The 13,370-nt window shown below is 43.2% G+C and overlaps 1 protein-coding gene and 1 long non-coding RNA gene across 5 annotated transcripts in view; one reads left to right on the top strand and one right to left on the bottom strand.

Moving 5' to 3' along the window:
- Positions 1-13,370, top strand: part of slmapa (sarcolemma associated protein a) — a 143,064-nt gene that overhangs the window by 117,426 nt on the left and 12,268 nt on the right. For all 4 annotated transcript variants that reach the window (XM_084166832.1, XM_084166831.1, XM_084166830.1 and 1 more), the window contains 2 exons: positions 8,621-8,923; positions 10,461-10,578. In XM_084166832.1, the coding sequence (XP_084022958.1) occupies positions 8,621-8,923; positions 10,461-10,578 (421 nt within the window). The remainder of the gene's footprint in view (positions 1-8,620; positions 8,924-10,460; positions 10,579-13,370) is intronic.
- Positions 14-1,116, bottom strand: LOC311133330. Its single transcript, XR_014613580.1, has 5 exons — positions 1,072-1,116; positions 914-975; positions 818-879; positions 398-459; positions 14-217 (listed from the first exon to the last, which is right to left on the bottom strand). It is a non-coding gene; the product is annotated as an uncharacterized lncRNA (long non-coding RNA).

The following is a 13,370-nucleotide window of genomic DNA, read 5'->3' as shown; positions in this document are numbered from 1 at the left end:
AGTACCTACAGAGTGAGTATAGTACAGATCAGTACCTACAGAGTGAGTATAGTACAGATCAGTACCTACAGAGTGAGTATAGTACAGATCAGTACCTACAGGGTGAGTATATAGTACAGATCAGTACCTACAGAGTAAGTATATAGTACAGATCAGTACCTACAGTGAGTATAGTACAGATCAGTACCTACAGAGTGAGTATAGTACAGATCAGTACCTACAGAGTGAGTATATATAGTACAGATCAGTACCTACAGAGTAAGTATATAGTACAGATCAGTACCTACAGAGTGAGTATAGTGCAGATCAGTACCTACAGTGAGTATAGTACAGATCAGTACCTACAGAGTATAGTACAGATCAGTACCTACAGGGTGAGTATAGTACAGATCAGTACCTACAGAGTGAGTATATAGTACAGATCAGTACCTACAGAGTGAGTATAGTACAGATCAGTACCTACAGGGTGAGTATAGTACAGATCAGTACCTACAGAGTGAGTATAGTACAGATCAGTACCTACAGTGATTATAGTACAGATCAGTACCTACAGAGTGAGTATAGTACAGATCAGTACCTACAGGGTGAGTATATAGTACAGATCAGTACCTACAGAGTAAGTATATAGTACAGATCAGTACCTACAGAGTGAGTATAGTACAGATCAGTACCTACAGTGAGTATAGTACAGATCAGTACCTACAGTGAGTATAGTACAGACCAGTACATACAGAGTGAGTATAGTACAGATCAGTACCTACAGAGTGAGTATATAGTACAGATCAGTACCTACAGTGAGTATAGTACAGATCAGTACCTACAGAGTGAGTATAGTACAGATCAGTACCTACAGAGTGAGTATATAGTACAGATCAGTACCTACAGAGTGAGTATATATAGTACAGATCAGTACCTACAGAGTGAGTATATAGTACAGATCAGTACCTACAGAGTGAGTATAGTACAGATCAGTACCTAAAGAGTGAGTATATAGTACAGATCAGTACCTACAGAGTGAGTATATAGTACAGATCAGTACCTACAGAGTGAGTATATAGTACAGATCAGTACCTACAGAGTGAGTATAGTACAGATCAGTACCTACAGAGTGAGTATAGTACAGATCAGTCCCTACAGAGTGAGTATATAGTACAGATCAGTACCTACAGAGTATAGTACAGATCAGTACTTACAGGGTGAGTATAGTACAGATCAGTACCTACAGTGAGTATAGTACAGATCAGTACCTACAGGGTGAGTATATAGTACAGATCAGTACCTACAGAGTAAGTATATAGTACATATCAGTACCTACAGAGTGAGTATATAGTACAGATCAGTACCTACAGAGTGAGTATATAGTACAGATCAGTACCTACAGAGTATAGTACAGATCAGTACCTACAGGGTGAGTATAGTACAGATCAGTACCTACAGAGTGAGTATATAGTACAGATCAGTACCTACAGAGTGAGTATAGTACAGATCAGTACCTACAGGGTGAGTATAGTACAGATCAGTACCTACAGAGTGAGTATAGTACAGATCAGTACCTACAGAGTGAGTATAGTACAGATCAGTACCTACAGAGTGAGTATAGTACAGATCAGTACCTACAGTGAGTATATATAGTACAGATCAGTACCTACAGAGTGAGTATATATAGTACAGATCAGTACCTACAGAGTGAGTATAGTACAGATCAGTACCTACAGTGAGTATAGTACAGATCAGTACCTACAGTGAGTATAGTACAGATCAGTACCTACAGAGTGAGTATATATAGTACAGATCAGTACCTACAGAGTGAGTATATAGTACAGATCAGTACCTACAGAGTGAGTATATATAGTACAGATCAGTACCTACAGAGTGAGTATATATAGTACAGATCAGTACCTACAGAGTGAGTATATAGTACAGATCAGTACCTACAGAGTGAGTATAGTACAGATCAGTACCTACAGTGAGTATAGTACAGATCAGTACCTACAGAGTGAGTATATATAGTACAGATCAGTACCTACAGAGTGAGTATATATAGTACAGATCAGTACCTACAGAGTGAGTATATAGTACAGATCAGTACCTACAGAGTGAGTATAGTACAGATCAGTACCTACAGAGTATAGTACAGATCAGTACCTACAGTGAGTATAGTACAGATCAGTACCTACAGTGAGTATAGTACAGATCAGTACCTACAGAGTGAGTATATAGTACAGATCAGTACCTACAGAGTGAGTATATAGTACAGATCAGTACCTACAGTGAGTATAGTACAGATCAGTACCTACAGAGTGAGTATATAGTACAGATCAGTACCTACAGAGTGAGTATATAGTACAGATCAGTACCTACAGTGAGTATAGTACAGATCAGTACCTACAGAGTTAGTATAGTACAGATCAGTACCTACAGAGTGAGTATATAGTACAGATCAGTACCTACAGAGTGAGTATATAGTACAGATCAGTACCTACAGAGTGAGTATAGTACAGATCAGTACCTAAAGAGTGAGTATATATAGTACAGATCAGTACCTACAGAGTGAGTATATATAGTACAGATCAGTACCTACAGAGTGAGTATATAGTACAGATCAGTACCTACAGAGTGAGTATATATAGTACAGATCAGTACCTACAGAGTGAGTATATATAGTACAGATCAGTACCTACAGAGTGAGTATATATAGTACAGATCAGTACCTACAGAGTGAGTATATATAGTACAGATCAGTACCTACAGAGTGAGTATATATAGTACAGATCAGTACCTACAGAGTGAGTATATATAGTACAGATCAGTACCTACAGAGTGAGTATATAGTACAGATCAGTACCTACAGAGTGAGTATATAGTACAGATCAGTACCTACAGAGTGAGTATAGTACAGATCAGTCCCTACAGAGTGAGTATATAGTACAGATCAGTACCTACAGAGTATAGTACAGATCAGTACCTACAGAGTGAGTATAGTACAGATCAGTACCTACAGAGTGAGTATAGTACAGATCAGTACCTACAGAGTGAGTATAGTACAGATCAGTACCTACAGAGTGAGTATATAGTACAGATCAGTACCTACAGAGTGAGTATAGTACAGATCAGTACCTACAGAGTGAGTATAGTACAGATCAGTACCTACAGAGTGAGTATATATAGTACAGATCAGTACCTACAGAGTATAGTACAGATCAGTACCTACAGGGCGAGTATAGTACAGACCCAGTACAGTATAGATTTGGTATATTAGAGTATAGTGCAGATCCAGTACATTAGAATATAGTGCAGATCCAGTACATTAGAATATAGTGCAGATCCAGTACATTAGAATATAGTGCAGATCCAGTACATTAGAATATAGTGCAGATCCAGTACATTACATAGTGAGTATAGTACAGATCCAGTTCAGGTAGAACAGAAAACCAGCAGGCTCCGGACCTCGTAGGGTAAGAGTTGAATACCCCTGCCACATACTATATCGATACAGTACCTACCTACATTACTATACCATACATTACATTACATTATCATGCATTGCATTACTATACCATACATTACCATACATTACATTACTATACCATACATTACATTACATTATCATGCATTGCATTACTATACCATACATTAACATACATTACATTACCATACGTTACATTGCTATACCATACATTACTATACCATACATTACTATACCAGACTTTACATTACTATACCATACATTACCATACATATCATTACTATACCATACATTACTATACCATACATTACTATACCATACCTTACATTACTATACCATACATTACTATACCATACATTACTATACCATACATTACTATACCATACATTACTATACTATACATTACTATACCATACATTACTATACCATACATTACCATACATATCATTACTATACCATACCTTACCTGACATTACCATACAGTGGGGAAAAAAGGTATTTAGTCAGCCACCAATTGTGCAAGTTCTCCCACTTAAAAAGATGAGAGAGGCCTGTAATTTTCATCATAGGTACACGTCAACTATGACAGACAAAATGAGAATTTTTTTCTCCAGAAAATCACATTGTAGGATTTTTTATGAATTTATTTGCAAATTATGGTGGAAAATAAGTATTTGGTCACCTACAAACAAGCAAGATTTCTGGCTCTCACAGACCTGTAACTTCTTCTTTAAGAGGCTCCTCTGTCCGCCACTCGTTACCTGTATTAATGGCACCTGTTTGAACTTGTTATCAGTATAAAAGACACCTGTCCACAACCTCAAACAGTCACACTCCAAACTCCACTATGGCCAAGACCAAAGAGCTGTCAAAGGACACCAGAAACAAAATTGTAGACCTGCACCAGGCTGGGAAGACTGAATCTGCAATAGGTAAGCAGCTTGGTTTGAAGAAATCAACTGTGGGAGCAATTATTAGGAAATGGAAGACATACAAGACCACTGATAATCTCCCTCGATCTGGGGCTCCACGCAAGATCTCACCCCGTGGGGTCAAAATGATCACAAGAATCCCAGAACCACACGGGGGGACCTAGTGAATGACCTGCAGAGAGCTGGGACCAAAGTAACAAAGCCTACCATCAGTAACACACTACTCCGCCAGGGACTCAAATCCTGCAGTGCCAGACGTGTCCCTCTGCTTAAGCCAGTACATGTCCAGGCCCGTCTGAAGTTTGCTAGAGTGCATTTGGATGATCCAGAAGAGGATTGGGAGAATGTCATATGGTCAGATGAAACCAAAATATAACTTTTTGGTAAAGACTCAACTCGTCGTGTTTGGAGGACAAAGAATGCTGAGTTGCATCCAAAGAACACCATACCTACTGTGAAGCATGGGGGTGGAAACATCATGCTTTGGGGCTGTTTTTCTGCAAAGGGACCAGGACGACTGATCCGTGTAAAGGAAAGAATGAATGGCCATGTATCGTGAGATTTTGAGTGAAAACCTCCTTCCATCAGCAAGGGCATTGAAGATGAAACGTGGCTGGGTCTTTCAGCATGACAATGATCCCAAACACACCGCCCGGGCAACGAAGGAGTGGCTTCGTAAGAAGCATTTCAAGGTCCTGGAGTGGCCTAGCCAGTCTCCAGATCTCAACCCCATAGAAAATCTTTGGAGGGAGTTGAAAGTCCGTGTTGCCCAGCGACAGCCCCAAAACATCACTGCTCTAGAGGAGATCTGCATGGAGGAATGGGCCAAAATACCAGCAACAGTGTGTGAAAACATTGTAAAGACTTACAGAAAACGTTTGACCTGTGTCATTGCCAACAAACTTTTGTTATTGACCAAATACTTATTTTCCACCATAATTTGCAAATAAATTCATTAAAAATCCTACAATGTGATTTTCTGGATTTTTTTTTTTTCATTTTGTCTGTCATAGTTGACGTGTACCTATGATGAAAATTACAGGCCTCTCATCTTTTTAAGTGGGAGAACTTGCACAATTGGTGGCTGACTAAATACTTTTTTCCCCCCACTGTACTTTACATTACTATACCATACCTTACATTACCATACGATACATTACTTTATATTACTATACCATACTTTACATTAATATACCATACATTACTTTACATTACATTACTATACCATACCTTACATTACCATACTTTACATTACTATACCATACATTACATTACCATACTTTACATTACTATACGATACATTACTTTATATTACTATACCATCCAGATACATTACTGACAGAGTGCGTATAGTAACTAACAAACAGACAGTTGTCCCCCCACCCCCCACCCCACCCCCTTATGGCAGATGTGCAAACGTGATTGGTTAAGTTTAGGGTTGGGGTGGGAATCAAACCAGCAACCTTGTGTATGGCAACCCGCGTCTTACAGCCCATATATATTATTGTCTACATTACATGATTGTTCCCAGGCCAGTTGGAGAAGTGAGGTTATACAGTGCTATGAAAAAAAGTATTTGCCCCCTTTCTAATTTTCTCTACTTTTGCATATTTGTGATACTGAATGTTATCAGATCTTCAACCAAAACCTAATTTTAGATAAAGGGAACATAAGTGGACAAATAACACAACAATTATGGACGAGATGGGTCCCATTATGCCTGGCGAAAACCAAACACTGCATTCCACAGTAAGAACATCATACCAAAGATCAAGCATGGTGGTGGTGGTGGAGTGATGGTTTGGGGATGCTTTGCTGCCTCAGGACCTGGACGACTTGCCTTAGTAGAAGGAACCATGAATTCTGCTCTGTATCAGAGAATTCTACAGGAGAATGTCAGACCATCCATCTGTGAGCTGAAGCTGAAGCGCAGCTGGGTCATGCAGCAAGACAATGATCCAAAACACACAATCAAGTCTACATGAAAATAGCTAAAAAGCAACAAATTGGACGTTTTGGAATTGCCTAGTCAAAGTCCAGACCTAATCCCAATTGAGATGTTGTGGCAGGATTTGAAATGAGCAGTTCATGCTTGAAAACCCACACGTCACTGAGTTAAAGCAGTTCTGCATGGAAGGGTGGGCCCAAAATTCCTCCACAGCGACGTGAGAGACTGATCAACAACTACAGGAAGCGTTTGGTTGGAGTCATTGCAGCTAAATGTGGCACAACCAGTTATTGAGTGTAAGGGGGCAATTACTTTTTCACACAGGGGAATTGGGTGTTGCATAACTTTGTTTATGAAATAAATATGTAATTGTTGTGTTATTTGTTCACTTATGTTCCCTTTATCTAATATTAGGTTTTGGTTGAAGATCTGATAACATTCAGTATCACAAATATGCAAAAGTCAAGAAAATTAGAAAGGGGGCAAATACTTTTTCATAGCACTGTATATTATATAGTGTACATGACTGTATATACTATATGTTCCCAGGCCAGTTGGGGAAGCGAGGTTATATATTGTATTTACTATATGTTCCCAGGCCAGTTGGGGAAGCGAGGTTATATATACTATATGTTCCCAGGCCAGTTGGGGAAGCGAGGTTATATATTGTATTTACTATATGTTCCCAGGCCAGTTGGGGAAGCAAGGTTATATATTGTATATACCATATGTTCCCAGGCCAGTTGGGGAAGCGAGGTTATATATTGTATACAGTAATCCCTCGTTTATCGCGGGGGTTACGTTCCGAAAATGACCCGCGATAAGTGAAATCCGCGAAATAGAAAACTTTTTTTTTTTACAATTAGCAACTATTACATGTATACAAATACAGTGACTCACGTGTAGGCCGTTTCACTGCTCTTCAGACTGGGCCGCTGCATCCTGACTGCGCTCTGCAGTGTTCTCTTCTTCTGAAGCCCGCGGTGCAGGTGTGTTTGTTCGGGAGAAGAACATAGTGATAGGCAGCTGTTGTCGCTCTTTTTTCTTCTTTGCAAAAAGATCCTTGTACACCGACATGCCACCATCGATTACGTTGGAGAACTGTAATGAACGGCTCATCAAAGGGTCCCATTCCTCAGCTACTCGCTTAAGTTCAGTGGCCATTCGCACCATGGTTGCTAAGCGACCAAGCGTTAGTCCTTCCTCCTCATCTCTCGTGTCCTCTTCTCCCTCTTCTCTTTCATCGTCGCTTTGTGGCTTTGTCATTTACCTTCCCTTAGCATGTCCAGAAGTTTAACTTTATCTGAGATAGGTAGCATCTTCCGCCGTTTGGGCCCATCCGCAGGTGCTTTTGTCGGTCCAGGCCGTTTCGTCGACATTATGGGTTTAGGAGATGTTCGAAATTACAAGATATTTTGGCCAACTTAATGTAAATTTGCCAAGCTGTTTTATGTACGTACACATAACTGCACGAGACGACAAAATGATAGCACAATTCGTAGCATGTTTTGATACAAGAAGCGGGAGTGAGTTTTTAGCGAATCAGAATGCAGAGCACAATGCACCAAAAAAAAAAAAATGCATTATGAAAATCCGCGAAATAGCGAATCCGCGATAAGTGAACCGCGAAGTGGCGAGGGATCACTGTATACCATATGTTCCCAGGCCAGTTGGGGAAGCGAGGTTATATATTGTATTTACTATATGTTCCCAGGCCAGTTGGGGAAGCGAGGTTATATATTGTATTTACTATATGTTCCCAGGCCAGTTGGGGAAGCGAGGTTATATATTGTATATACTATATGTTCCCAGGCCAGTTGGGGAAGCGAGGTTATATATTGTATATACTATATGTTCCCAGGCCAGTTGGGGAAGCGAGGTTATATATTGTATATACTATATGTTCCCAGGCCAGTTGGGGAAGCGAGGTTATATATTGTATATACTATATGTTCCCAGGCCAGTTGGGGAAGCGAGGTTATATATACTATATGTTCCCAGGCCAGTTGGGGAAGCGAGGTTATATATACTATATGTTCCCAGGCCAGTTGGGGAAGCGAGGTTATATATTGTATATACTATATGTTCCCAGGCCAGTTGGGGAAGCGAGGTTATATATACTATATGTTCCCAGGCCAGTTGGGGAAGCGAGGTTATATATTGTATTTACTATATGTTCCCAGGCCAGTTGGGGAAGCGAGGTTATATATACTATATGTTCCCAGGCCAGTTGGGGAAGCGAGGTTATATATTGTATTTACTATATGTTCCCAGGCCAGTTGGGGAAGCTAGCAGGGGACATGGAGGAGTTGAAGGAGCAGAGAGAGAGCAGCAGCAGCACGTGGGAGGAGCTGTACTCGGCTCAGGAGGAGGTGCTAGTCCTCCGCCACGCCATGGAGGCCGCCACGGCCGAGAGGGAGCGCGACATCGCCGCCCTGCAGAGGGACCTGGGAGGTGTCACGGCCGAGCTGGAGAAGTGGCGGCAGGCTGCGGCAAAATACGAACAGGAGATCAACTCCCTGCAGGCCACCTTCCTACAGCAGAGCCAGCACCAGCAGAGAGCCCACCAGCTACAAGGTACGACACCACGCTAACCACTAACCCTTCCAACAGCAGAGCCAGCACCAGCAGAGAGCCCACCAGCTACAAGGTACGATACCACGCTAACCACTAACCCTTCCAATAGCAGAGCCATATGGGTTTTCCTGATCAATTCCTCAGGAATTGAAGTTTGCTCTTACATTATCCTCCATCATATGGAATTGAAACTGACATCTCTCTCTATACCCCAGCGAAAAATCCACTTCTTTGTGATCACATCCTTGCAGCATTAAAGTTGCCACTGTTTTGAAATCAGAGAGTTGGAGCGTCTTCAGAAGGACTGCTATAATAATGATAATCTGTCTCTCTGTAGGAGAGGGAGCGTCTTCAGAAGGACTGCTATAATAATGATAATCTGTCTCTCTGTAGGAGAGGGAGCGTCTTCAGAAGGACTGCTATAATAATGATAATCTGTCTCTCTGTAGGAGAGTTGGAGCGTCTTCAGGAGGACTGCTATAATAATGATAATCTGTCTCTCTGTAGGAGAGTTGGAGCGTCTTCAGGAGGACTGCTATAATAATGATAATCTGTCTCTCTGTAGGAGAGTTGGAGCGTCTTCAGGAGGACTGCTATAATAATGATAATCTGTCTCTCTGTAGGAGAGTTGGAGCATCTTCAGGAGGACTGCTATAATAATGATAATCTGTCTCTCTGTAGGAGAGGGAGCGTCTTCAGGAGGACTGCTATAATAATGATAATCTGTCTCTCTGTAGGAGAGTTGGAGCGTCTTCAGAAGGACTGCTATAATAATGATAATCTGTCTCTCTGTAGGAGAGGGAGCGTCTTCAGGAGGACTGCTATAATAATGATAATCTGTCTCTCTGTAGGAGAGTTGGAGCGTCTTCAGGAGGACTGCTATAATAATGATAATCTGTCTCTCTGTAGGAGAGTTGGAGCGTCTTCAGAAGGACTGCTATAATAATGATAATCTGTCTCTCTGTAGGAGAGTTGGAGCGTCTTCAGGAGGACTGCTATAATAATGATAATCTGTCTCTCTGTAGGAGAGGGAGCGTCTTCAGGAGGACTGCTATAATAATGATAATCTGTCTCTCTGTAGGAGAGTTGGAGCGTCTTCAGAAGGACTGCTATAATAATGATAATCTGTCTCTCTGTAGGAGAGGGAGCGTCTTCAGGAGGACTGCTATAATAATGATAATCTGTCTCTCTGTAGGAGAGGGAGCGTCTTCAGAAGGACTGCTATAATAATGATAATCTGTCTCTCTGTAGGAGAGTTGAAGCGTCTTCAGGAGGACTGCTATAATAATGATAATCTGTCTCTCTGTAGGAGAGGGACCGTCTTCAGAAGGACTGCTATAATAATGATAATCTGTCTCTCTGTAGGAGAGGGAGCGTCTTCAGAAGGACTGCTATAATAATGATAATCTGTCTCTCTGTAGGAGAGTTGAAGCGTCTTCAGGAGGACTGCTATAATAATGATAATCTGTCTCTCTGTAGGAGAGTTGGAGCGTCTTCAGGAGGACTGCTATAATAATGATAATCTGTCTCTCTGTAGGAGAGTTGGACCGTCTTCAGAAGGACTGCTCCAGTCTGCAGCAGGAGTGTGAGTGGCTCCGTTCCGAGAAGACTACCCTGGTGGACAGACTACACAGACTGGAGACTGAACTGAACAGGTGGGTCTACACACTGCAGACACAGCCATTGGGGGGGGTAGCCCTGACTCTACTGAACACTGTTACACCAAGACATATGATGTGGGGCGGAGGGTTGCGGCCACAACACAGAGCAATAAGATCCAGCTAAAGTGACAGTGGTAGGTTTGCCAAGTGTTGCTTTTTGCATACTGCAGACCAGGCTTACTGCAGACCAGGCTTACTGCAGACCAGGCTTACTGCAGACCAGGCTTACTGCAGACCAGGCTTACTGCAGACCAGGCTTACTGCAGACCAGGCTTACTGCAGACCAGGCTTACTGCAGACTGGGTCTCTGCTCTCTGTCAGTCCCCAGGTCTCTGCTCTCTGTCAGTCCCCAGGTCTCTGCTCTCTGTCAGTCCCCAGGTCTCTGCTCTCTGTCAGTCCCCGGGTCTCTGCTCTCTGTCAGTCCCCAGGTCTCTGCTCTCTGTCAGTCCCCAGGTCTCTGCTCTCTGTCAGTCCCCAGGTCTCTGCTCTCTGTCAGTCCCCAGGTCTCTGCTCTCTGTCAGTCCCCAGGTCTCTGCTCTCTGTCAGTCCCCAGGTCTCTGCTCTCTGTCAGTCCCCAGGTCTCTGCTCTCTGTCAGTCCCCAGGTCTCTGCTCTCTGTCAGTCCCCAGGTCTCTGCTCTCTGTCAGTCCCCAGGTCTCTGCTCTCTGTCAGTCCCCAGGTCTCTGCTGACACTCAACACTCCTTACTGTTGAAATCCTTCATCACATTCAGCGCTGTCGGAGGGGGGAGGAATCTAGTGCTATTGGGGGGATGTGCTAGCCTGGTACAGTGTTGGGTAGAGAACCTGTCAGGTACTTATTAGCTGGGTGGATGGATAACCTGTCAGGTATTTATTAGCTGGGTGGGTGGATAACCTGTCAGGTATTTATTAGCTGGGTGGGTGGGTAACCTGTCAGGTACTTATTAGCTGGGTGGGTGGATAACCTGTCAGGTATTTATTAGCTGGGTGGGTGGGTAACCTGTCAGGTACTTATTAGCTGGGTGGGTGGGTAACCTGTCAGGTACTTATTAGCTGGGTGGGTGGATAACCTGTCAGGTATTTATTAGCTGGGTGGGTGGGTAACCTGTCAGGTATTTATTAGCTGGGTGGGTGGATAACCTGTCAGGTATTTATTAGCTGGGTGGGTGGGTAACCTGTCAGGTATTTATTAGCTGGGTGGGTGGATAACCTGTCAGGTACTTATTAGCTGGGTGGGTGGGTAACCTGTCAGGTACTTATTAGCTGGGTGGGTGGGTAACCTGTCAGGTATTTATTAGCTGGGTGGGTGGGTAACCTGTCAGGTATTTATTAGCTGGGTGGGTAACCTGTCAGGTATTTATTAGCTGGGTGGGTGGATAACCTGTCAGGTATTTATTAGCTGGGTGGGTGGATAACCTGTCAGGTATTTATTAGCTGGGTGGGTGGATAACCTGTCAGGTATTTATTAGCTGGGTGGGTGGATAACCTGTCAGGTACTTATTAGCTGGGTGGGTGGATAACCTGTCAGGTATTTATTAGCTGGGTGGGTGGGTAACCTGTCAGGTATTTATTAGCTGCGTGGGTGGATAACCTGTCAGGTATTTATTAGCTGCGTGGGTGGGTAGAGAACCTGTCAGGTACTTATTAGCTGGGTGGGTGGGTAACCTGTCAGGTACTTATTAGCTGGGTGGGTGGATAACCTGTCAGGTATTTATTAGATGGGTGGGTGGGTAACCTGTCAGGTATTTATTAGCTGGGTGGGTGGGTAACCTGTCAGGTATTTATTAGCTGGGTGAGTGAGTAGTGAACCTGTCAGGTACTTATTAGCTGGGTGGGTGGATAACCTGTCAGGTGCTTATTAGCTGGGTGGGTGGATGGGTAGAGAATCTGTCAGGTACTTATTAGCTGGGTGGGTGGATGGGTAGAGAACCTGTCAGGTACTTATTAGCTGGGTGGGTGGGTTTGTGGATAACATGTCAGGTACTTATTAGCTGGGTGGGTGGGTAGAGAACCTGTCAGGTATTTATTAGCTGGGTGGGTGGGTAGAGAACCTGTCAGGTATTTATTAGCTGGGTGGGTGGGTAGAGAACCTGTCAGGTATTTATTAGCTGGGTGGGTGGGTAACCTGTCAGGTATTTATTAGCTGGGTGGGTGGATAACCTGTCAGGTATTTATTAGCTGGGTGGGTGGGTAACCTGTCAGGTATTTATTAGCTGGGTGGGTGGATAACCTGTCAGGTACTTATTAGCTGGGTGGGTGGATAACCTGTCAGGTATTTATTAGCTGGGTGGGTGGGTAACCTGTCAGGTATTTATTAGCTGGGTGGGTGGGTGGGTAACCTGTCAGGTATTTATTAGCTGGGTGGGTGGGTAACCTGTCAGGTATTTATTAGCTGGGTGGGTGGGTAGTGAACCTGTCAGGTACTTATTAGCTGGGTGGGTGGATAACCTGTCAGGTGCTTATTAGCTGTGTGGGTGGATGGGTAGAGAATCTGTCAGGTACTTATTAGCTGGGTGGGTGGATGGGTAGAGAACCTGTCAGGTACTTATTAGCTGGGTGGGTGGGTTTGTGGATAACATGTCAGGTACTTATTAGCTGGGTGGGTGGGTTTGTGGATAACATGTCAGGTACTTATTAGCTGGATGGGTGGGTAGAGAACCTGTCAGGTATTTATTAGCTGCGTGGGTGGGTAGAGAACCTGTCAGGTACTTATTAGCTGGGTGGGTGGGTAGAGAACCTGTCAGGTATTTATTAGCTGCGTGGGTGGGTAGAGAACCTGTCAGGTACTTATTAGCTGGGTGGGTGGG

This window comes from Coregonus lavaretus (genome assembly GCF_964263955.1).
Source record: "Coregonus lavaretus genome assembly, chromosome: 8".
NCBI classification, from domain to species: domain Eukaryota; kingdom Metazoa; phylum Chordata; class Actinopteri; order Salmoniformes; family Salmonidae; genus Coregonus; species Coregonus lavaretus.
Note: the sequence above shows the minus strand (reverse complement) of the source record. Positions and strands in the feature narration are given on the sequence as shown.